The 21,580-nt window shown below is 44.3% G+C and overlaps 1 protein-coding gene across 1 annotated transcript in view; it reads left to right on the forward strand.

Moving 5' to 3' along the window:
• Positions 1-20,775, forward strand: part of USP46 (ubiquitin specific peptidase 46) — a 36,366-nt gene extending 15,591 nt beyond the window's left edge. Inside the window, exons 2-9 of the mRNA XM_066632181.1 lie at positions 1,750-1,830; positions 4,547-4,760; positions 6,860-7,089; positions 9,597-9,673; positions 14,185-14,268; positions 15,455-15,652; positions 16,229-16,307; positions 18,946-20,775. Of these exons, the coding sequence (XP_066488278.1) occupies positions 1,750-1,830; positions 4,547-4,760; positions 6,860-7,089; positions 9,597-9,673; positions 14,185-14,268; positions 15,455-15,652; positions 16,229-16,307; positions 18,946-19,047 (1,065 nt within the window). The 3' untranslated portion in view covers positions 19,048-20,775. The remainder of the gene's footprint in view (positions 1-1,749; positions 1,831-4,546; positions 4,761-6,859; positions 7,090-9,596; positions 9,674-14,184; positions 14,269-15,454; positions 15,653-16,228; positions 16,308-18,945) is intronic.
• The last annotated feature ends 805 nt before the right edge of the window (positions 20,776-21,580 follow it).

Below are 21,580 nucleotides of genomic sequence, written 5' to 3' on the forward strand. Positions count from 1 at the left end.
ATAGATCCAACAAGGTTAAACAAAAAAAAAAAAAAAAGAGCTAGGAGTATAAGAAGCTGGAGGCTAGGCCACTAGTTGAAGGCTTGTACCATTTGACAAGGGAATGACCTTGAGCCAATCATTATCTCCTAGTCTGACCTACCTTACAGGGTTAGTGTGAGGATAATAGGGCTGTGTGGAAGAAGTACACCAACCTGAGCTCCTTGGATGACGGGTGGGATATAAATACAATCACTGACTGTCAATTTTTTGGTGACACTTCTGAAAATCACAGCAGTTGTTCCATGCAGAGGTTTCATTTGGCCACTTCATGTCACAGAAGTAGCACAGAGCCAGCATTTGAATGTTGATCATTCTAGTACAGCTGAACTTTCCAGCGACAGAAAGTTAGCTCATGAGTCTCCGTCAGAATCTTTCTTTGTAAGGCCCGTTGTGAGGCCTGCAAGTTGTTTTAGGAAAAGGCTCCACTACACCTGATCCTCCCTGGGATGTGAGTGGTGTAATCTGGAATAGATGTTTCCTGGAGCCAAGCTCATGAAACATTGTAATGGGTCATTGTTGTATTGCACACCCTCCCATCACCCACTTCTCTCCAGGATGGGCTCAGGTGGACTGGTGAGCCGAGCTACTGTGTGAGCCTGAAGAAATTCAATGCAGCTCTTTGTCTGCAGTGGGAACTGCTGGGATGGTATGTGTAAAAACCGCCTGTAACCTAGGGTTGAAAAATTGGGAAAATGCTGTCTAACAACAATATGCAACTTTAAAGAGACTTGCAGCTTTTATTACAAGCTGCCAACTGCAAGCGAGGTGATTTTCCTTTTGCGGACTGTGAGATCCCCACAATTATCTTTTCCTGTTTTCATTCAGCAATTCCAGCTCTCTGAAAACATTTGTTTACTGAGGAAAAAAAAATCAGGGTTACTGAACTAATCCAAGGAAGGAAAAGAAAACAAAACAGCCCTCCAGTGCCCTTCTCCCAGCTCTTACAAATCAGGCAAATGGAAGGAATGAAAAGGAAATGTTAGGTTAGATTGCTGAAATAAATAAAACTGGATAACATCTGAAAGCCCCAGGGGCTGTTTACTTTCGTCATTTTACTTTGGTCATTTACTCTGTCTGGGAAACAGATGATGACAGGTTAATGGATGTGGGGTGAGAAAGTTCCTTGGTGATCCATTCCAATTTCATGGGTCTGGAAGGATGGATCTACACTCTGCTTTTAATTTAAAATCAATGGGACTTGCATGTGTGTTCACTGCCTTGCTGGATGGCAGCCTATTTCTTTTGCAGACGATTTCAACAATTGTTTTCTGAGATGTTGGAGGACCTGGGTTTTCATAAAATGTACAGGGGGGGGGCTTGATCAGTGGAGATGCAGAGGCATGAATAGGGTGGAGTCTGAGGGACACTTGCCCCAGGTGCTATGCCAAGGGGAGTGCGTGACAGCCCCTCAGGCCCAGACTTAGGGAGCCGCCACAGGAGAAGAAATGGGGGCATGCAGCTGCCTCAGCAAATGCTGCCTCCTCTGGTGAGAACCCGGAAGTGCTGTCATGACATCATGTGATGTTACTGTCCTGGGCACTGGGACAGTGTGTTACAGCTCTGTGGAGATGTGACTGTAAATGTTCGTAGATGCCAAAAGTGCTGCAAGTGTCTGCTAGTTTTTGGGGAGAGCACTGGAAAATGTCCTGTCATATTATGGAACAAGGCACTCCTAGAAGAGAATAACCAACTGTTTTATTTCCTTAGGGCACCAATGCCTCTGCTCTGGAAAAAGACATTGGGCCAGAGCAATTTCCAATCAATGAACACTACTTTGGACTGGTCAACGTAAGTATGTCTTTCTACACTGGAGAAAACATTCTTGTGACGTTCTCAGTATCTGAAAGTATTCTCTTTTAGGGTTGGCTGGGTCACAACCCAAAGAACCTTTTGAAGGAGGAAGCATCCATCCAAGGTTGCTTCTATCCTGTCTCCGCATTAAACAATGTGAAATCATGAAGTCTCTGCATTAACAAGCAAGCAGTGGCCTTTTCTTTTTCCATTAGGAAAGATGGCTGTTCATGTTCTGCTTGGATCTCTGGGACCAATCCGTCCATCCCCACTCCGTCACTGCTCTCCACTGCTCTCATACCCCTTCCCCCTTGCCCTGCCCCTGCACCGCTCAGCGTGGAATTCACTGAGTCTGGCACACACTGCACCTTCTTGGCATGGGCCTCCACAGCAGCGCTGGCAATGGCTATGCCATCATGAAGTTCTTTATGGCACTTTTGCAATGGCTAGCACTTGTGCAGCAAGTGCTGTGCCAGTGCACACAATGGCTAGAATTGGGCCCAAATTCTTTGGATGAATCTTTGTAATACCAAGTTTGGGAATCGCTGGAATAAAAGCACTGTTTATAACACATGGTAGTGAACACCAAAATGGTGAAGATTATTGTTAACACTGTACTGTGATTTTTATTCCTAGCTAAAAATTAATGCAGGTGACCCGCAACATACATGTCTACTCAGAAGTATGTCCTATTGTGTTCAATGGGGCTTACTCCTAAAAAAGTGTAGAAAGGATTTCAGCCTCTCTCTGTTTATATCCTGGAGCGAGCCTGAAACGGGAGAATGAAGCTGCTGTTCCATTAAGTTGCTGTATGTGTCTCATACTGTACTTTTAGTTCTTGACAGTATGTACCGTATTTTTCGCTCCATAAGACGCACCTGACCATAAGACGCACCTAGTTTTTAGAGGAGGAAAACAGGAAAAAAAATATTCTGAACCAAATAGTGTAATAAAATATTTAATAAACTATAACAGAATAACATTTGAACCATGTAAAGTGAACAGCAGTCAACAGTGGCATTAAGAACCATTATCACTGTCATTAACAAATGGAGAGACTTAAAGATTTGAGTACTCTAGTTTTCTGGAAACCCCAAGAACTCATCATTGCTAGAGTCAGAATTTATGAAGCTCACAAAAGCAGGTGCGCACAAATAGGGGATCACATTATCTTTCTGCTACAATGATGTTCTGCCAAATTCCAATCTACTGGGCCTCATGCCCGCTTAAGGCTGATCAGTCCCCCTTGTGCAACTCATCAGTGCAGCAAGCAAAAGTGAGTCCAGTTCTAGTCCACAGATGCCAAGTAAATCAGTCCCATCAATCAGAGTTGCCAAATCAGAGTCCAGAACCAATAAGCCAAATTACAGTCCAAGGTCAGGTTCCAGGTAGGTTAGTCAAATCCGTCAGGGTATCCAAGTCCAGTCACAATCCACAGTCAGATTCCAAATTCAATAAACCCAGTCAGTCTCCTCTCCAACCTGCACTCCTTCAAAACCCACAAACCCTTCCTGCCTCAGGTGCTCCTTATATCCCTGAGGGCCCTATTGCCTTCAAGTGGCTGCAGCTGTGCAGCACACTCTGCTGGATGCCCAGGCCTTACCCTTAAAGGGGCCACTGCTGACACCACATCTACCTCCTCGCCAGTTCTTCCATGATTCCAATACAAATGAACAAGTGGAAAGTCCAACCACAACTTGAATTCTCAAGACACAACAAACCTCTGGATTTATGGTGATTTACCTGGGGCTTGTGCAACAAGCAAACACTGGCATTCTGACCAAGGAGACAGTTTTTTCTTTGTGATTGGGGGGGGGGGCTTACATTCAGATGCTGGATGAGGTGAGTGAAAGCGCCCCTCCCCTGCTGTGTGAGTGTGTGTGGGGGCAGAGCATCTGTGTGTGTAAGAGAAGGGGGCAGCCTGTGTGTGTGAGAGAGGGGGGAAAGTGTTTGTGTTGCAGAGAAGTTGTGATGCTCCCAAGTTTGGGGGGTGGAAGAGAGAAGCTGTGATGCTCCAGGCTTGGGGGGAGAGAGGATGTGATGCTCCAGGCTTGGGGGGGGGGAGAGAGGCTTTCCTGGGAGTAAGCCCCCCTGACTCTAATGGGACTTACTTCAGAGTAGGCATGCACAGGATTGGGCAGCAAGACTGCCACCCCACCCACGCTTTCCTGGGAGTGAGCCCCAGTGACTCTGAGACTTACTTCTGAGTAGACATGCGGGCTTGGGCTCCCTCCAGCGCTGCCACAGTCCGCGCGGGCACTGAGGGAATGCAGGAGCCCCCCAGCCAGCTCAGCCTCTGACTGCCCGGGGAAGCGGAGCAGAGCGAGTGGGCAGGGGGCGGGGCCAGGGCCGGGCGGATTTTTTTTTTTTTTGCAGTATTCGCTCCATAAGACGCACACACTTTCCCCCGCACTTTTTGGGGCGGAAAAAGTGTGTCTTATGGAGCGAAAAATACGGTATTTATTGACTTGAAGGGAGTTTCGACTATAAGCGATTTTGGCTTTACATACTTGACCTCAGAACATAATCCTTGCCTACAGTGTGGGATTGACTGTACTGTCTGCACAGGCTGAATGACCAAGTCCAGTCACCAGTTCCACCTTGTAATTGGTGGTGTTAACAAAGAGCGGAAAATCCAGATGAAATGTGAATTGGTGGCTTGGATGTTATGTTAAACAGTGATTTATTGTGGCTTTCCCCCTTTATTTTGCAGTTTGGGAACACATGCTACTGTAATTCCGTCCTGCAGGCCCTATATTTTTGCCGGCCATTTCGGGAGAATGTATTGGCATACAAGGCCCAGCAGAAAAAGAAGGAAAATCTCTTGACATGTCTAGCGGATCTTTTTCATAGTATTGCTACACAGAAGAAGAAAGTTGGGGTGATTCCACCCAAAAAATTTATCTCAAGGTTACGAAAGGAGAATGGTAAGTTCAGGCATGCACACCCCTACACATGCTGGTCCTGATCCTGAGAAAGTTAGAAATAAGTCCCGCTTAAGGTTAAAGAATTTACATCCATGCATGTGTGCATAGAATTGCAGAGTAAGTGCATATAATTATAAATATATCTATATGTACAAGTGCTTGTGTAATGAAAACAGCAATAATTCAGTACTCTCCACTCCAGTTAAGTTGCAAATTCCTCATGACTTCACAAACCTTCTAATGATATGTCTGCTGCATAGCTATAAAAAGAGGATATAGCCTGTTGGTCCCAGATTGAATCCCTCCATCTCCAGATATTGTCGCTGGGGGGCATGGGGACTCAGACACAGTCCTAGAGTCTTATAGGCTACACACTCTTTTAATAGCTTGTACAGGGCCCTTCAGTCCTGGCTCAAATTCCTGTGGCACATGCATCCCAGGTCTGTCTTGTCAAGCCCCAAGAGGCTGTTCTCCCTCTTGTTTTACTTTTTTGCCACTTCCTTGGTGACTGCTGTAGCAGTTACATACCCTCTCACCATGTGAAGGAGTAAAGGATTTTCTTTACGCCTACTACCATGCCAGCAAGTCATCCAACCTATCCCTTATTTAGCCTTTTGCTGTTATGGGGCAGTAATAGTGAGGAGTCCTCTCCTCTTCCTCCCTATTTTTAAACATATTTGCTGTTTTAGTGGTAGTGGAGAGTAGGGAAGCAACCACTTTTCTCCCTCCTCCCCCTGATTGCAGCTGTGATGGCGGCAGAAGTGGTTAATGTGCTTCTTCTCTTCCTGCTCACTTTGAAAAAGGCAGGGAGCAGGAATGGGGACCAAAGGAGGAATGGAAACACATGCATACTCTGATGTTGTTGTTGGCAACCTTCAGTCTTGGAAGACTATGGTATCGCGCTCTGGATGATGGTTCTGGCACAGCATCTAGTGTGGCTGAAAAGGCCGATTCGGGAGTGACAATCCCTTCCACACTGGGAGCAAGTGTAGTGTGTCCCTGGTCTGTCTCCCTGGCTGTGGGCCTTCCTTCTTTGCCTCTTTGCCTCAGCCTGTTGGCCAAGTGTCTCTTCAAACTGGGAAAGGCCATGCTGCACAGCCTGCCTTCAAGCGGGCCGCTCAGAGGCCAGGGTTTCCCACCTGTTGAGGTCCACTCCTAAGGCCTTCAGATCCCTCTTGCAGATGTCCTTGTATCGCAGCTGTGGTCTACCTGTAGGGTACCTGATATGTTCTCCCAGCAGCAGTAGGAGACTCAGCATGGCTGACCGAGCTGCAGTACATGAAAAGCACATGCTGGGAAAAGGCCACCTACCTGCCCTGTCCCTCTTATCGCTATTTCTGGGCTTGAGCTCAGCCTCCAAGTCCAGGAGTATGTGGCACATGACACACTCCGGGGTGTGTGTGACACCACTATTGGCAAAAATGGTAAAAACCTGGCATTTTTGAATAATCCCGTCATGTTATATATATCATTCAATGTGTAATTTAATACAGAATTAAATGAAACAAACCTTGCTGAAATATCTGTATTCTCTGAAAAGATAGCCAAATAACCAGCTAAGGGAATCACAACTGCCTTATAGCCCAATCCTATCCACACTTTCCTGGGAGTAAGCCCCATTGACTCTGATGAGACTTAACTCTGCATAGACATGCATAGGATTGGGTTGTCATGCAACAAAAAGTGGATTTCCTTAACTTAAAACTGACCAATGAGACTGATTATTCTGAGAGCCAGTAAGGTGTTACTATGACACAGCAGAGAACCAATAAGGTGTTAGTATGAATCAGCTCTCATTTCCATGTATCAGAGCTGATACCGGAATTCAGTTGTGTGAGTGTCATTAGGTTGGCCACTCGTTTTTTGTTGGTTACTGATTTGTTGGGTGACCATCAAAATAAACAAATGAATAAATAAAGTTAATGGGGGTTACACCAATCCTAGTGACACCACCTCATCTTGTTTGTGTGTATGATGTTGTGTTTTATTGTGTATGTTCCGGTATGGGAGGAGGTCCATCATGGGGGTGATGCAGTGAGCTCTCACACAGGGTGATGCAATCCTAGTGACACTTCTGTATGCCGTCCTCCTTTTTACAGATCTCTTTGACAACTATATGCAGCAGGATGCCCATGAGTTCTTAAACTACTTACTGAACACCGTAGCTGACATTCTGCAGGAAGAGAAGAAGCAGGAGAAGCAAAATGGGAAACTAAAAAATGGCAACATGAACGAAGCGGAAGAGAACAACAAACAAGACCTCACCTGGGTGCACGAGATTTTTCAGGGAACGTTGACCAATGAAACAAGATGTCTGAACTGTGAAACTGTAAGCAGTGGATTGGTTGGTTTTTCTATAGATTTTCTGTAGCTAGATAACTTGTACAAAAGGCTATCAATATGTGAATTTATGGAGCCATCTGAGAAATGAGAATGTTTCTATGTAACAAACTAAGTCTTGTTCTTCTAAGGCATTGTTTCTCAGTGTTTGCCTTACCTCTTCACATAGTCCACCTATTTGAAGTACCTCTAGAAGTAACTGGTGATGACATAATTGCCATTACTTCTGGGTTGGGAGGCCAGATGCAACATGACAAAGGGTCCAATCCTATCCAACTTTCCATCTCCGATGTAACCACAATGCAGCCCCATGGTAAGGGAACCCATGTTCTCATATTTTAAGAAAACCCAAGTTACTCCCCCTCCACCACAGGATGCAGCGCACATCCCACTGGCACAACTGCACCAGTACTGGAAAATTGGAAAGGATTGGGCCCAAACACCACTAAGAGGCTCAGAGTGGATGGAAGGGCTTTTTTGAGCATTGAAAAGCATGTTTTGGAGCCTCCAACCACTGTTTGTTGTTTCATGTTCCTGTCTTGCTGCTGGGCGGCAGGTGACCAGGGATTCTGCAAGTATCACCAGACACCACCTCAGGTACAACTGGTGGTACCTGAACCACTGGTTGAGAAACACTGTTCTAAGGCTAAATAGAGTGGACCGTCTTTATCTGCCTTTATCCCACATCTGCAGATATGAATATCCATAGATGCTGAACCCATAGCTAGAGAGTCTCAGAGGGCCTCCTGGATGTGACTGGAAGACACTTGCAGTTTGTACTGGTGAATGAGAAATGCCTTCCAGTTACATCTGAAGGAGTTCTGAGGAGTCCAGGAGGCTTTGTGTGACCTCTGGAAGGCCATGAGTGGCCCCCCAGGTAAGTAATTATGGTGGCACTCCCCCTCACGAATTTCATTATCCACTGAATTTGTTATCTGCACAGGTTCTGGAACAGATCCCTCACAGATACCAAGATCCCACTGTATATGTCTGGAGCATTTGGGAAGCAGCTTGGTTAGCTTTCCCCATCCAATGCAGACATAATATAGATAAGTACAAGCAACTCCCAGACCATTTTCTCCCTATAGGACAGGTAGCATATTAAAGAATTATGCATGCATACATTCCTTTAATGTGATGCTCTGTGAGTTTGGAATGACCTCATAAGTTGCTTGTGGCAAAATAAGCATCGTTACCTTTTCCCAAGTAGTAGGTGAGGATACTTCTTTTCTGAATTAAAATTAGACATACACTTCACTCATATGATTTACACTTGGCTTACACCAGGGGCCAAACGATGGTAAATTAAGGTTAATCCAATTAAGTGTTGGGTTTGATGTAGGAAGTGCCTCTTTTTAACCAAAAAGGAGCTATGGCACCTCCATTCATGTCATTACCACACTGCATGGGGAGATGGGCTTAACATTTTCCCAGCAAAAGTCCCCCAGTGCCTGCTTGGCTCTATTTGCTGCAAATAGCCACTTAAGGTAGGCACTTTCAGACTGCACTGGTGACCAATGGTGCAGGGAGAAAGTGTTCTCCCCATGTGCAGTGGTGCCAATGTGGATTGGGCTTCCCACAGGTGCCTTTTGACCACAAAAGAGGCACTTCTGGGCTACTTTCTGTTTTCAGCCCATTTTTTAACGAGTAGTTTCACCCTAGGAAACGCATAAGAGTAAGATTCTTCTTCTCTGAAGAATCCACCTGTTTGTGCTGGGGCGTAGCTGGGGCAAGCCTGGAACAGAGACTTGGGAGCGCCAGGCAGCTTCTTGTGACTGAGAGGCAGAGCCAGAGCAGAATTATATTACCCCAATGACAGCTGTCTGGAAGGAAACAAGCCCTGAGCACTGACTCATGTGGAGACACAAGTGGATACTTGAGGTCAGTCAGTACTTTGGACTCACCTGAACCATTCATTATGTCATTCATTTCTTCCTTGCATACAATGTTTGAAACAATGTTTCTCGCCTTAAAAAAATACAACCACAAAAGCATCAGAAAGAATTGTATCTGGTAACCCTAACCATGGTTGAAGCAAATTATGGTTTCCAAACCATGGTGTCATGTTCTCTTTTGTAGCCAGTGTTGACTGCTTAACATACTCAGACATGACACTTACTCATAGGTATGGAAGACAAACCATAGTTAAATTTTCCATCTTCAGAGAACTGGAAGGGAGCAGAATGTCACCTTTATCAACTTCTCAAAAGGCAGGACCAGGATTCATCTACCAGTCACCATATGACAATGACTGGTACCTTCATACCTTGATCCTAGATACCTTTAATTTAATTACTTGTGTTGGTGTATTTGTCTGTCATACTGCTTTAATTTGCCTGCCACATTTGGCATTTGTTTGGGTTTTGATGTTGTGGGGACACAGTGGTAACCATGTCTCATAGTGAGCATTTATTTCTTGGTGCAGCCAGCCTTGGTGCAGCTCAGCTGATTGGGTAGGGCTGTAAAATGTTATTGAACTTTTTATTTTTGTTGCAGGTTAGTAGTAAGGATGAAGATTTTCTTGATCTGTCAGTTGATGTAGAACAAAACACATCAATTACTCACTGCTTAAGGTAAATGTAAGACTGTGGCAGGAATGCATATTGAGGGAACAGAGAACAGGTTTTGCCCTCTCATTATTTTACAGTAGTGGGATTTGAAAAAGAAAAATAATATGAGCATTTCAGTAAGATTTGGCATAAATCAAATTATTGCATATAAATGGTACTTTTGTTGGAGAGAGGCAGATGGGAGTCTCAATCAATCATGGGCCAACTGAAAAGTCTGTAAGAAACTGCAATTTGTGAATCTTGAATGTGCTTACTCCAGGGACATCTTAGTAGGACTACTTTGGGGCAAGTAGCATGAGAATTCTGTTTGTATGAATATGCATAAATAGATACCTACAGATACCTATGTAATTATTATTTGTCAGTAAAAGATCCCACTGGTGAATAATAAGAAGCATTTGCCCCCAGGCATAAGAAGACGTTTATCATTGCAGTTAAATATATGAAAAACATGTGGGCCTCTTGTAGGTCACTTTGGGTACTAGGATATTTGTGTCTTGGACAATTGTGCTGTGGTCAAATGCATGCATTGGCTTCCCTTGACGTCCATGTCTTGAGTTTTTTTGCATCCCGGTAATTTGCATCCCATAATAACTGGACAACAAACCCAGTGTTATATATCCTAAGCCTCTTATTCCATCCCTAACCCTACCTTTGCATTTTAAAAATAAAAAGTACACCTAATATAAATCTACATATATTGGGATACAAATGCCAGGATGCAAAAAGAATGGATGGAAATGTCCAATACTGCGATGCATTTGACCTGGGCATAGTTGTCCAGGATGCAGTGGTCCTGTCATTGTCACATTGACTTATGGCACAATCTTCATGGGGGTTTGCACCAGCAGAGCAAATGTGTAAAGCACATTGTGACAGCTCACCTTCTAGGCACACTGGTGGGAAGCAATTTTGCTGGTGCAGATCTGAATATATGTTGCACAGGCTGGGGCTTTCCCCGACGAAGGGAAAATTTTTCCCACTAAATTCCCTGGCCAAGGGGAATTTTTGCCTGCTAAATTCCCCCACAGGATGCAGGGGCAAGCCACATTGGTGCTGCTGCATCAGCATGGGGAAATTTGCACTGGATTGGGCTGTTAAATGCAACCCTAAATTTGCTGTATACAGTTTACCAGAACCATGAGCGGACTGTGACATGTCTTTCAAGTTAAAAGCCTTGTTATCAATTGAGGTCATGTCCGAGCAGTACTTGTGGTTTTTGAGAATCTTTTTTTTCTTCCTTGGACACAATGAATTAGCTAACAATCCATCCACACAAGAGGATGAGTGTTCTCGGAGAGATCATGTCCCCCTTCTGTGATATGTCAGAGTCACCCAAAATAGTCTGTGGATTAGGATTGCGTAACGAGTGCTTCGCCAAGCCAAAGAAAATGACCATTTTGGCAGCCCATCAGGGACTGGACAAATCTCCTGTTTTTGTTGCCTCCCTGGAACTTGAAGTACGTACAAGGAGAACGCCAAGGACCTGGCAGGTCACTGTTTAGGGCTGGCAGGTTGGATCCAGTTTCGTAAGCCTGTAGTTTTTCAGGCCTGTGCTTGTTTATTCCATTTGTACTGTGCAATAAATTCTGGACTACAAAAGCGTGCCGAGAAGCAGGTCTCATTAGCATCACCACAATTATTCATCTCCCTTCTCCTGGTGATTCCTCAAAGCCTGAACATTTTTAACAGCTTCTTAAGGCTTCTTAACATTTTAAACAGCTTCTTGTTAAGCTTCTTATACAGATGTTTTTGATGGGAAAAAGTTGCTCTGTAGCAATCAAATGAAGGTGTCCCTTTGAGGCTACATTTATGATTAGTCATACTTAAACTAAGGGCTAAACTACACATAATGAGACATTCATAGGTTGGCCTGTGGACACTTGTTGTTCTAACTAACATAGAAGCCTTGGAGGAAGAAAGCATTTTTTAAAATAACTCTTCTCTCACATAGGCACAGATTCTAATTCTCCCCAGCAGCTGCTATTTTGCTTAGCAAGGACTCAACTGCCTTGCAGCTGCATTGTATTTGTATTTTATTACAATTGTATAGTATTATATTTGCATTGTATTTAATGCAAGATGTAGCTTGTTCCTACTTACACCCATTGACCTAAGTGCAGGGTGACCAGATACAATGGAGGACAGAGTGCCTATACCTTTAACCATTGTATTGAAGAGGGACTTTTGGCAGGTGCATCTCAGCATGGAAGGGTTTAAAAAGCTGCGCCTACCAATGTTATATACAATGTCTTCTATACAATGTTAAAAGGTATAGGCACTCTGTCTCCCATTGTATATGGTCGCTCTGCCTAAGTGGGACTTACTTCTGAGTACATCTGTATAGGACTGGACTGCAAATGCTTCAAAACATGGCTAAGTATAAATTGGAGTACATAAGGGCTCCCTCACAAGAAATCATAATTGTGGAAAACGTTACCATAAGAGAAAAACGTTACCATAAGGTGCCATTTTCCTATCCAAAATTGTTATGCAAACTCATGTTTAGCTTGGAAGATTTGGGGCTGGTTTTTAGTGAGCCCCTTCTAAGAGTGTGAGTTCTTAACATAGTATTGTTCTTAAAACACATGTTTTATATGGTTTGACATGTTGATTCAGCCTAGAGTGTGGCTGGAAATAGAAATTAAAATAGATCCAGTCGGTTTTATTGTTTTAGCCATTGGCTGTTGGAGTGGCTCACCATCAGTGACGAATTAGCCCACACAAACAACCTAAAATGATGGCCATTATTTGCACAGTCAAGGCATCTCAAGAAAGGATCACTGAGCTTGCACGAACTGTGTCGGCTGCACATCCTTCCCCACTAGATCCATTCTAGTCGTGAGCCTTTGGGTAACATTCCCACAGACTGTCTTGTCGGAACTGCAAAGGAGTATGTACCGGCTCTGTGATGCAGTGAAGAAGACCTTCAGTCCTCTAGGTGGCATAAGTACAGGGTTCCAACTCATAAACAATTAATAAACAGATAACATACAGCCAGTAGTCACCCTTTTCTTTCTGTAAAAGAAGAAAAAGTTGGTTGAGAACAGCATCTTTGAACAGCCTCGCCGTGCTTCTTTGTAAAATGTACTGTTAACCAGCAAGCTTCCATGATGTATTTTGGAAATTAGAATGGCCATGTTTGAGAACAGAAACTTCTTTGTTTAATCTTAATTACATAAATAATATCAAACTGGAAAGAGAAGTAAATAGGAGCCCATTCAGAAGCAATGGCTGAATTACTTTCTTTTTTGCTTTAATACTACATTGGACCCCCTTCCTCTGATTTTACTTATCTTTGGATGAAAAATGCCTTCTGTGTTTAAACTTCCAACATAGTTCTTTTCCTCTGGGTATTGGTGCTGGCATTAAAAGGGAGAGTGTAATTCATATAACAACACAATAAATTATATATTAATTATTTTTGTTTCCATGAGGAGTTGAAAAGGCCAGTTGATTCCGTCAATCTTACTCTAACCTTCATCCAAAGCCCCTTTCCTTTTTAAAAAAAAATCCTGTTTTTTAAAACATTTTTCCCATGAATAAATAACACCTCCAGCAAATTTTCAGTCAAAGAGATTAACATCTATTCAGAGGCTGGTTATGGAAGACAGACATATGGGAATATTTTCTTTCGTTACATCAAAATGAATTATTTCCATCCACGCCCTAAGTAATATTTGTTGACGCTCCATGAAAACCATACCAAAATAAAATGCAAGAACTGGAGATGATCTAAGATAGAGATCAAGAAGCAGCAGCCTCAAGTCAAATCTGACCCTTTGACAGATACCATCTCCCCACTACTACCATTGCCAAAGAAGGGGCATGTAGAAGGAGGGGTAGTTGTCATGAGTGTTGACAACAACCCAAGAAATAGTAGAAAGCCCTTGCCCCATCATCAACCACACCAATTTTAAAATGGCTGTACAGTGAAAGTCAATGCTGGCCAGGGAACTAGTGATTAAATCCTTTCCCCCACCATTGACGATAATGCACCTGTACTGACAAGCGGGGGGGGGGGGGGTTTGATCAGAAGACCAACCAGAGCTAAGTACCAGAGTTTTAAAATGTGGGTGTTTTTTTTAACTTACCAGAGGTAAGTACAAAACATTTTTACTTACCTCTGGGTTGGCCTCCTGGTGACCTATGAGTCTCCTTATCAAAACTAGCACAAAGTTTACCTCAAAATCAGAGTGATACACTGTGAGCATCTTACCCGTTAACACCTGGGCAGACGTGTACTGGGCTGGCTGTAGTTTCTAACCACACTTTTCAGCACTCTTCAAATATAGCCCCACACAGCTGGCTTTTTGCCCATACACACATGCTGGCAGAACAGAATTACACAAAAAGATTTTAGGTACAGTACTTCCCTGTCTCCTGCCTTTTCAGTAACTGGATTTGAGATACAGTAAAATCACACGTGCATACAATTTACAGTCAATGCAACTGGTGTTTGGGATTAAAAGTATCAAGACACATTAAGACCTGGTACCTCTGTTGATTTACAGAGACTTCAGCAACACAGAAACATTATGTAGTGAACAGAAGTACTACTGTGAGACTTGCTGCAGCAAACAGGAGGCACAAAAAAGGTAAGCAAAGAACATTGTGGCCTGTTCAGCATGGACTGTGGTCAGAGTGGAAATCTTAAAGCAGCAGCTAGAACAAAAGAATCCTTTCTGCTTTCAATGCTGCCAAAGAGTTATGCTGCTTTGCCTCGTAGTTATTAAACTAGGATAAACAGGAGAAAAGAATCAAGTACAGCAGCTGCACTCTGTAGTTGAAGCCAGCATGGTATAGGGGTTATGGTGTTGGACTAGGATGGGGAGGCCCAGGTTCAAATCCTCTTCAGCCATGCACCTCATTGGGTGACCTTGGGCCAGCTGCTCTCCCTCTCAGCCTAACCTACCTCACAGAGGTTTTGTGAGGAGAAAGAAACCTCTGTGCTACCCTGGAAGGACAGAATGTGCAGGCAATATATCTAAAATGCAAGTGTCAATATCCAAAATGGAAGGCTAGACCCATGACTATAATCCAAAGCCCAGCACCGGCAACTTCATGCATGTGGTAGAGAAATATGAAGATGGTCATCATCAAGATTAAATGCACTGTATCATGTCAGTTTGCATGTGGGAGGTACTTTTTTTTAGTGTTCCTCCATGTAATGTAAGCAGGAGTTGGACTCAATACCACTGAGCACTCACCATCACACAGACTGCTGCATACTACACCAATCTCAACTCCCAGACAGTTTGCAAAAGCAGCTCCACATAGAACACATTGTAGTAGCCAGGTCTTGAAATCACCAACGCACAGACCACTGTGGTGAAGTCTGATCAAATCAGGTACAACCACGGCTGGTGCCCCAACCTTGGGCAAGGCTTAGGCCCAAATCCTAATCAACTTTCCAGCACTGACATAACTGTGCCAATGGGGCATGTGCTGCATCCTGCAGTTGGGTGGCAGTCATGGAGGCCTCCTCAAAGTAAGGGAATATTTGTTCCCTTGCCTTGGAGCTGTGTTGCACTTACCTCACTGCTGGAAGGGTTAGGATTGTGCCCTCACTTCTACATTATTGTTAAGACATAACATACTCTTTTTATCTGGTGGAAAAGGAGGACCATGGCATGAGTAAAACATTAAAAAAAAAAAAAGAGATCATTTTTGACAAATGGTTGTCAGGAGTTACCCTCCCTTCTGCTCCTGGAATAAAGACCTGACTGAAAGGCCTGGGATAGTGCGCACTTCTGATGCTGCAATATTATGTTGTCTCCACAGGATGAGGGTAAAAAAGCTGCCAATGATTCTTGCATTGCACCTGAAGAGGTTTAAATACATGGAGCAGCTACATCGGTACACAAAACTGTCTTACCGTGTGGTATTTCCTCTGGAGCTGCGCCTCTTCAACACATCTGGGGATGCTATCAACTTGGACCGCATGTACGACTTGGTGGCTGTAGTTGTTCATTGTGGCAGGTAAACTGCATTCTGGTATACTCCAGAATTCTTGAAAGAGCATGCATCTAATTACCAGTTATTGGGGACAAACATCGGAGAAAGCCACATACTGCTGGTAAAGTTCTAGAGGAAAATGGCTAGCCATGGTTGGAAACAGTTGACTAGGTGAATCCTAATTGGATCCAAAATCACTCTAGTCAACATATAACTACAGCGATCTTGGATAAAAAAAATTGCAATAAAAACACTTCTTACACTGCATGCTCAGAAAGATGTGCTCTTTCGCATACAAAAAGTGTCCCAAAATAACCACCCTGGGAAACTCCTGTCTACCCATTTTTATGGTGTCATTCCCGATTTTCGACTTGCTTCTGTATACAGTTCTGTGTCCCTTTCTCATTCTTCTATCTTAATTATTTCAAAAACCACCTGAAAGAGCACATCTTGGGATTCACATCAATCTACAAAATGGTGAATTTAAATGTAATTCAGGATGTACTGTACTTTGTACAAATCGTATCATACAAACTGTCCCATTGCGGGCAACCCAGTGGTGTCTCTGATTTTAAGCATTGATTTTTCTTTGTTTCTTAGTGGACCTAATCGTGGACATTATATCACCATTGTGAAAAGTCATGGATTTTGGCTTTTGTTTGATGATGATATTGTAGAGGTAAGTATCCTGATAATTGCTGAGCAAATATCAAATGTATTCCCTTGTTTATGTAGTGTGGCTGTAATGTGCCACTGTATTTTTTTTTAAAGACAAACATGTCCTAATAGAGGCCTGAGCAACTTGTGACTCACCAAGTCAAGCATAGCCCATAAGCTATGTACTGTGGAGTTCTGCTGATATAAAATATATAAATCATGGAGGATTTTGATAATTCAAAATCAATAATTCATTCAGTTAGCTGTCTAACAGCCCAATCCTGAGGTGCCCAGAGTTTGGGGCTACTGCAGTGCCGAAAATGGCTGCCGCGGCATCCTGAGTGCAACTGGTCAGTCGCAGGCAGCTCCTCAGGGGAAGGGGAAGGGGAAGTTTTCCCCTTCCCTGGGTAAGGAAAGTAGCCCCGCAATCAGGTTACTTGATTCTGCAGCAGCTCTGGAGCTGCAGAATCAAAGAGTTTGGCCCGACACGGAGCTCAGGATTCAGTGGAGCTCCCAACCCGCTCCCTGCCCTTGGCACACCTCCACACCCTCCCCCACCACCCATTTTCCCCAACTTCCCCATGCTCCCACCTACCTCTCTGCCACCCTGTGGTTTGGGCAACCACTGGCTTTCCACCAGCACTAGCCAAATGCAGCAGTGCTTGCCAGCAGTAAGCCGGCACACAGAGCTCAGGATTGGACTCTAAGCTTTTTTTAAAACATGACATTATATGCAAAAGTTTCATTTATGCAACATAATTTTTTTTTACTTTTGCTTTGTACACACACACACACACACACACACACACAGCAAAAGCAAACAAGAAATAACATAAATGCAAGCAACTGTAGGCTAAGTCCTATCCAACTTTCCAACGCTGATGCAGTCATGCCAACAGGGTATGTGCTGCATTCTGTAGTGGAGGGGCAGTCACGGAGGTCTCCTCAAGGTAAAGGAACATTTGTTCCCTTATCTTGGGGCTGCACTGCAGCTGCGTCGGTGTGGAAATGTTGAGTAGGAATGGGCCCTGTGAAACAAACCTAAAGTGTTTTCACTGAATGGCATTCCCACTACAAATAGCGGAAAGATCATGACTGCCTACAGCCTTTCCCCCAAATTCTCTTGACCTAGACTACCAGTAATGGCTTGGATAGGAACACAAGGGAAAGGAGATGGCTGAGTTAGGAGGGTCAGTAGCACAGACCAGAGGAGCTGGATCTGTGGATCCCTGAAACTATCTGAGTTGAGCAACCAGGATCCTCCTAAACCAGGGATCCCCAAGCTGGATACCATTAAGGGGCAAATATTCTTGCCCCCCAAGACTTTATGCTCCACAGAGCCTGCTTGCCACTGCAAGAAATGTGTCATATGAGAGATAGAAGAGGGGCAATGGAAAGTCAGGCCCCAGCCCAGAGCTATCCCTCTCCCTTCCTCAGCAAGTGGGCAGCACCTGAGAGGAGCAATCAGACCCAGGGCATGTATGAGAGCTCAGTTAGCATTACACACCCATTGGAACTAGCCCTTTGCTCCCTGAGTGAGACTGTTCTTGTTCTTGTTTCCTGGCTCCAAGTCCTGAACCATAAGAACATAAGAACAGCCCCACTGGATCAGGCCATAGGCCCATCTAGTCCAGCTTCTTGTATCTCACAGCGGCCCACCAAATGCCCCAGGGAGCACACCAGATAACAAGAGACCTCATCCTGGTGCCCTCCCTTGCATCTGGCATTCTGACATAACCCATTTCTGAAATCAGGAGGTTGCGCATACACATCATGGCTTGTACCCCATAATGGATTTTTCATCCAGAAACTTGTCCAATCCCCTTTTAAAGGCGTCTAGGCTAGACGCCAGCACCACATCCTGTGGCAAGGAGTTCCGCAGACCGACCACACGCTGAGTAAAGAAATATTTTCTTTTGTCTGTCCTAACCCGCCCAACACTCAATTTTAGTGGATGTCCCCTGGTTCTGGTATTATGTGAGTGGATACACAGTCCCTGCTCACTGATCCCCGCTCTCTGCTTCAGACCACTGATACACTTGCTTCCTCCAGACCCCTCTGTGAGCTTTTCCTCACCATGTCTGGGCATGACATGATCTGTTTTTTTGCCAATGAATCAGGTGTAAGAGCATGATGTGATATGCTGTTGTTGTTGGCAACCTTCAGTCTCGAAAGACTATGGTATCGCGCTCTGAAAGGTGGTTCCGGAACAGCGTCTAGTGTGGCTGAAAAGGCCAATTCATGAGTGACAATCCCTTCCACACTGGGTGCCAATGTCATATACAGTAATAGCAACTAAAGATTTTAACAGTGCAATCCTGTACATCACTTTTGAGAGTTCAATTTAGACTGCAATCCTATTCGCCTTTCCTTGGGATCAAGCCCCATAGAATATACTGGGACTTAAAAGTAAGTCCCAGTATGTTCTGTGGAGCTTGATCCCAAGTAAAGGCGAATAGGATTGCAGTCTAAATTGTTTTTCTCTGTGTTGCACAAATAGAGTTTGTCACTACTGTAGATTATCATTTTATCTTGTTTTTGAAGCTTCTAAAATAATTTAACCTTGGGCAAATCTCAGTTGTTTTTGCATTGTTTCATCAAGTTACTCAAATCCTCTCTTAACATTTTGATAGCAGTTTTTTTTTTAATTACTTTTGCAGAAAATTGATGCACAAGCTATTGAAGAATTTTATGGTCTGACTTCTGATATATCAAAGAATTCAGAATCTGGATATATTTTATTTTATCAGTCAAGAGAGTGACTGAGAAGACTGTGACTTTTTTTCCCTCAAGAGGACAAACTGACCAACACTGTTAACTGACTTTCATGTAGACCCATCCAATATGGTCTGACAGTGAAAAGCTCACATCTCAGTTGTGAACTGGCACACTCCATGTTTGACTGGAAGAATTTTTTTTAGTCTGACTCTTATTAACTGCAACAAGAACACACTGCTATGAACTCATGTTCGTCTACTGAATCCTTCTGAACTGAGGTATAATACTGTATTGATGTGGGCATCACCATTAAGGACTATTGGTTCACTTTTCTAAAAAAGCATTCCTTTGGACTATTGGTTCAGACTGTGACCAAGGAATTCCTAAGGAATCCCAAGGAATCTAGGGATTCCTTAGACTTCATAGAGGTTCCTCAGTGAGAAGATCAGTAGTAATGATGAGCAATTCACCCACAACTACCAGTCTTCCCCTGAAATGTTCAGCCACATGAGGGTATTGGAGGTGTTCTAAGGTCTCCTGTCATAGAATCGTAGAATATTCAGTGTTGGAAGAGATATTAGAGGTGAAGTACAACATCCCTGATAGGTGGCTCCAGTGCAATGGTAAGTCCTAACACTCCATATGAAATGAAAATATGCACCCTACAACCAGCAGGATCCTCTGCAGTAAGCAGGGGTTTTATGGCAAATGCTCAAGGATTTCTAGGTAGGCTAATTGGTGTGCATAGGGTTCTCTAAAGATAAAACATTTTGAAAACCACTTCTTGAAATGCATACCGAAATGTAACTCCTACTCATGGTAAATGAAAATGAATTTCATAACTGTTAGGACTGGGATTGGATTGTGGATTAGGTCACATGGTTTTCTTCAGCTAGAAAGCTATTCTTTCCTGATCCTTTAAAGCTCTGGGTTATTAAAATCATCAGATTGGCAACCTCAGAGCACAACTTCACTCAGAGGGATTTCAGTCTCATTGGAACCGAATCATACCACATATCCAGTCTTCCTGTTTATCATGGGATAGCACACATGAGCCAAACTCATGGTTTCTCACATGACTGAAGGCTTTCAGTGATCTGCACTGAGGAAAAGAAAAGATCATTCCTCTATGTCAGTTTCTATGTAATGCTTAGTAGTATTTTTAACCCAAAGACATATAGAACTTAGTTCTTGCTTACCTGATTTTGCTCATGTCCTTGTATCACGCATGCAACAAGTGTTTCTACATGGATTGTGCAATTCATTTAAGCAGCAAGGGCCCTGATCCAAAGCTCCACAGAGTTCCAGCACACACTTAAAGCTCCATGTGAGCAGGGCTGTCCCATGTGCCTTGGTGTTGGGAAATGTGCCATTTATGTGTTTGAGATTCTGCATACACATCAGAGCCACTGGATTTAGGTGAATATGTGCCATGGCGTTAAATTCTGCAAAGCACTAGACTTTGACAGGTTGCACTGACTGCTCTGAGAACTACATGGCATGGCATCATTCAGGCTAAAGCAGTGTTATTCAAACTGGGGCTCCGCAACACCCCAGCCTGTGGGTCCTGGCCTCTGCCCCCTTAAGGGGCGGGGGCAGCCAGGAGACAGGGAAGGCAGCAGCGTGATCCACAGGATTGCGTTGCTGGGGGGGGGGCTGCAGGGGCTTGGGTGCACTTGCCCAAGCCTCCTGCAGCCTCCCGGGGGTGCGGTGAGCCCTGCGCAACCTTCAGCAGGTCTCCCCAGGTCAGGAAAAGTTAAAGCGGAGCGATTGCGCCCTGCTCTGCAAAACCAGATGCGGAGCACGATCGCTCCGCTTTCCCTTCTGACAGGGCTGCAGGGACTGGGGTGCATCCTCCAGGCCCTGCAGCAGCCGTCCCTGTGTGCGGGGAGCCCTGTGCAAGCACCTGCAGGGCGCCCCAGGTCAGGGAAAGGGAGAGTGGGGCGATCGCGCTTCGCTTCCGCTTTTGCGGAGGCAGAACAGATCGCTCCACTCTCTCTTTCCCTGACCTGGGGCGCCCTGCAGGCGCTCAAGCAGGGCTCCCCACGCACAGGGACGGTGCTGCAGGGACTGGTGAGTGCATCCCAGTCCCTGCAGCCCTCTGAGCGACACAATCCTGGGGATTGCGTCGCTGCCTTCCCCCTGCCCCTGCTGCCTCCCCCCCCGCCCCCGCAAAGACTTACTGCGGGTTTCAAACTCCCGGAGAGTTTGAAAACCGCAGGGCTAAAGCCATTTTTCATGTTGTTCTGTAGCATCTTTCCAATGGTATGTATTAAAAACCAATTCTTGGGTTTCATCTCTTGGTCACACTCTAGAAATGGACTTGGCAAATAGAATGGGTTCTGTGTTAACAGCTTCCATTGCATTCTGTGGAAATAAGTAAAGGGGCTGCAATTACCAAACTGTTCAGGAAGACAGAAAGTTTGCTGCTTTGGGTTCCCCAAGGGCAAAGCATTAGCCTCCACCTGAGTAGAATCTCTTTGTGTGGCATTTTGTTTCTGCCATATGAATGAATGTTTTGCTATTTATACCCACAGGGAAAAGGAGCACGTGCAATTTGCAGTGGCTTCCATTAAG

This window comes from Tiliqua scincoides, chromosome 6 (assembly GCF_035046505.1).
Source record: "Tiliqua scincoides isolate rTilSci1 chromosome 6, rTilSci1.hap2, whole genome shotgun sequence".
NCBI lineage: Eukaryota > Metazoa > Chordata > Lepidosauria > Squamata > Scincidae > Tiliqua > Tiliqua scincoides.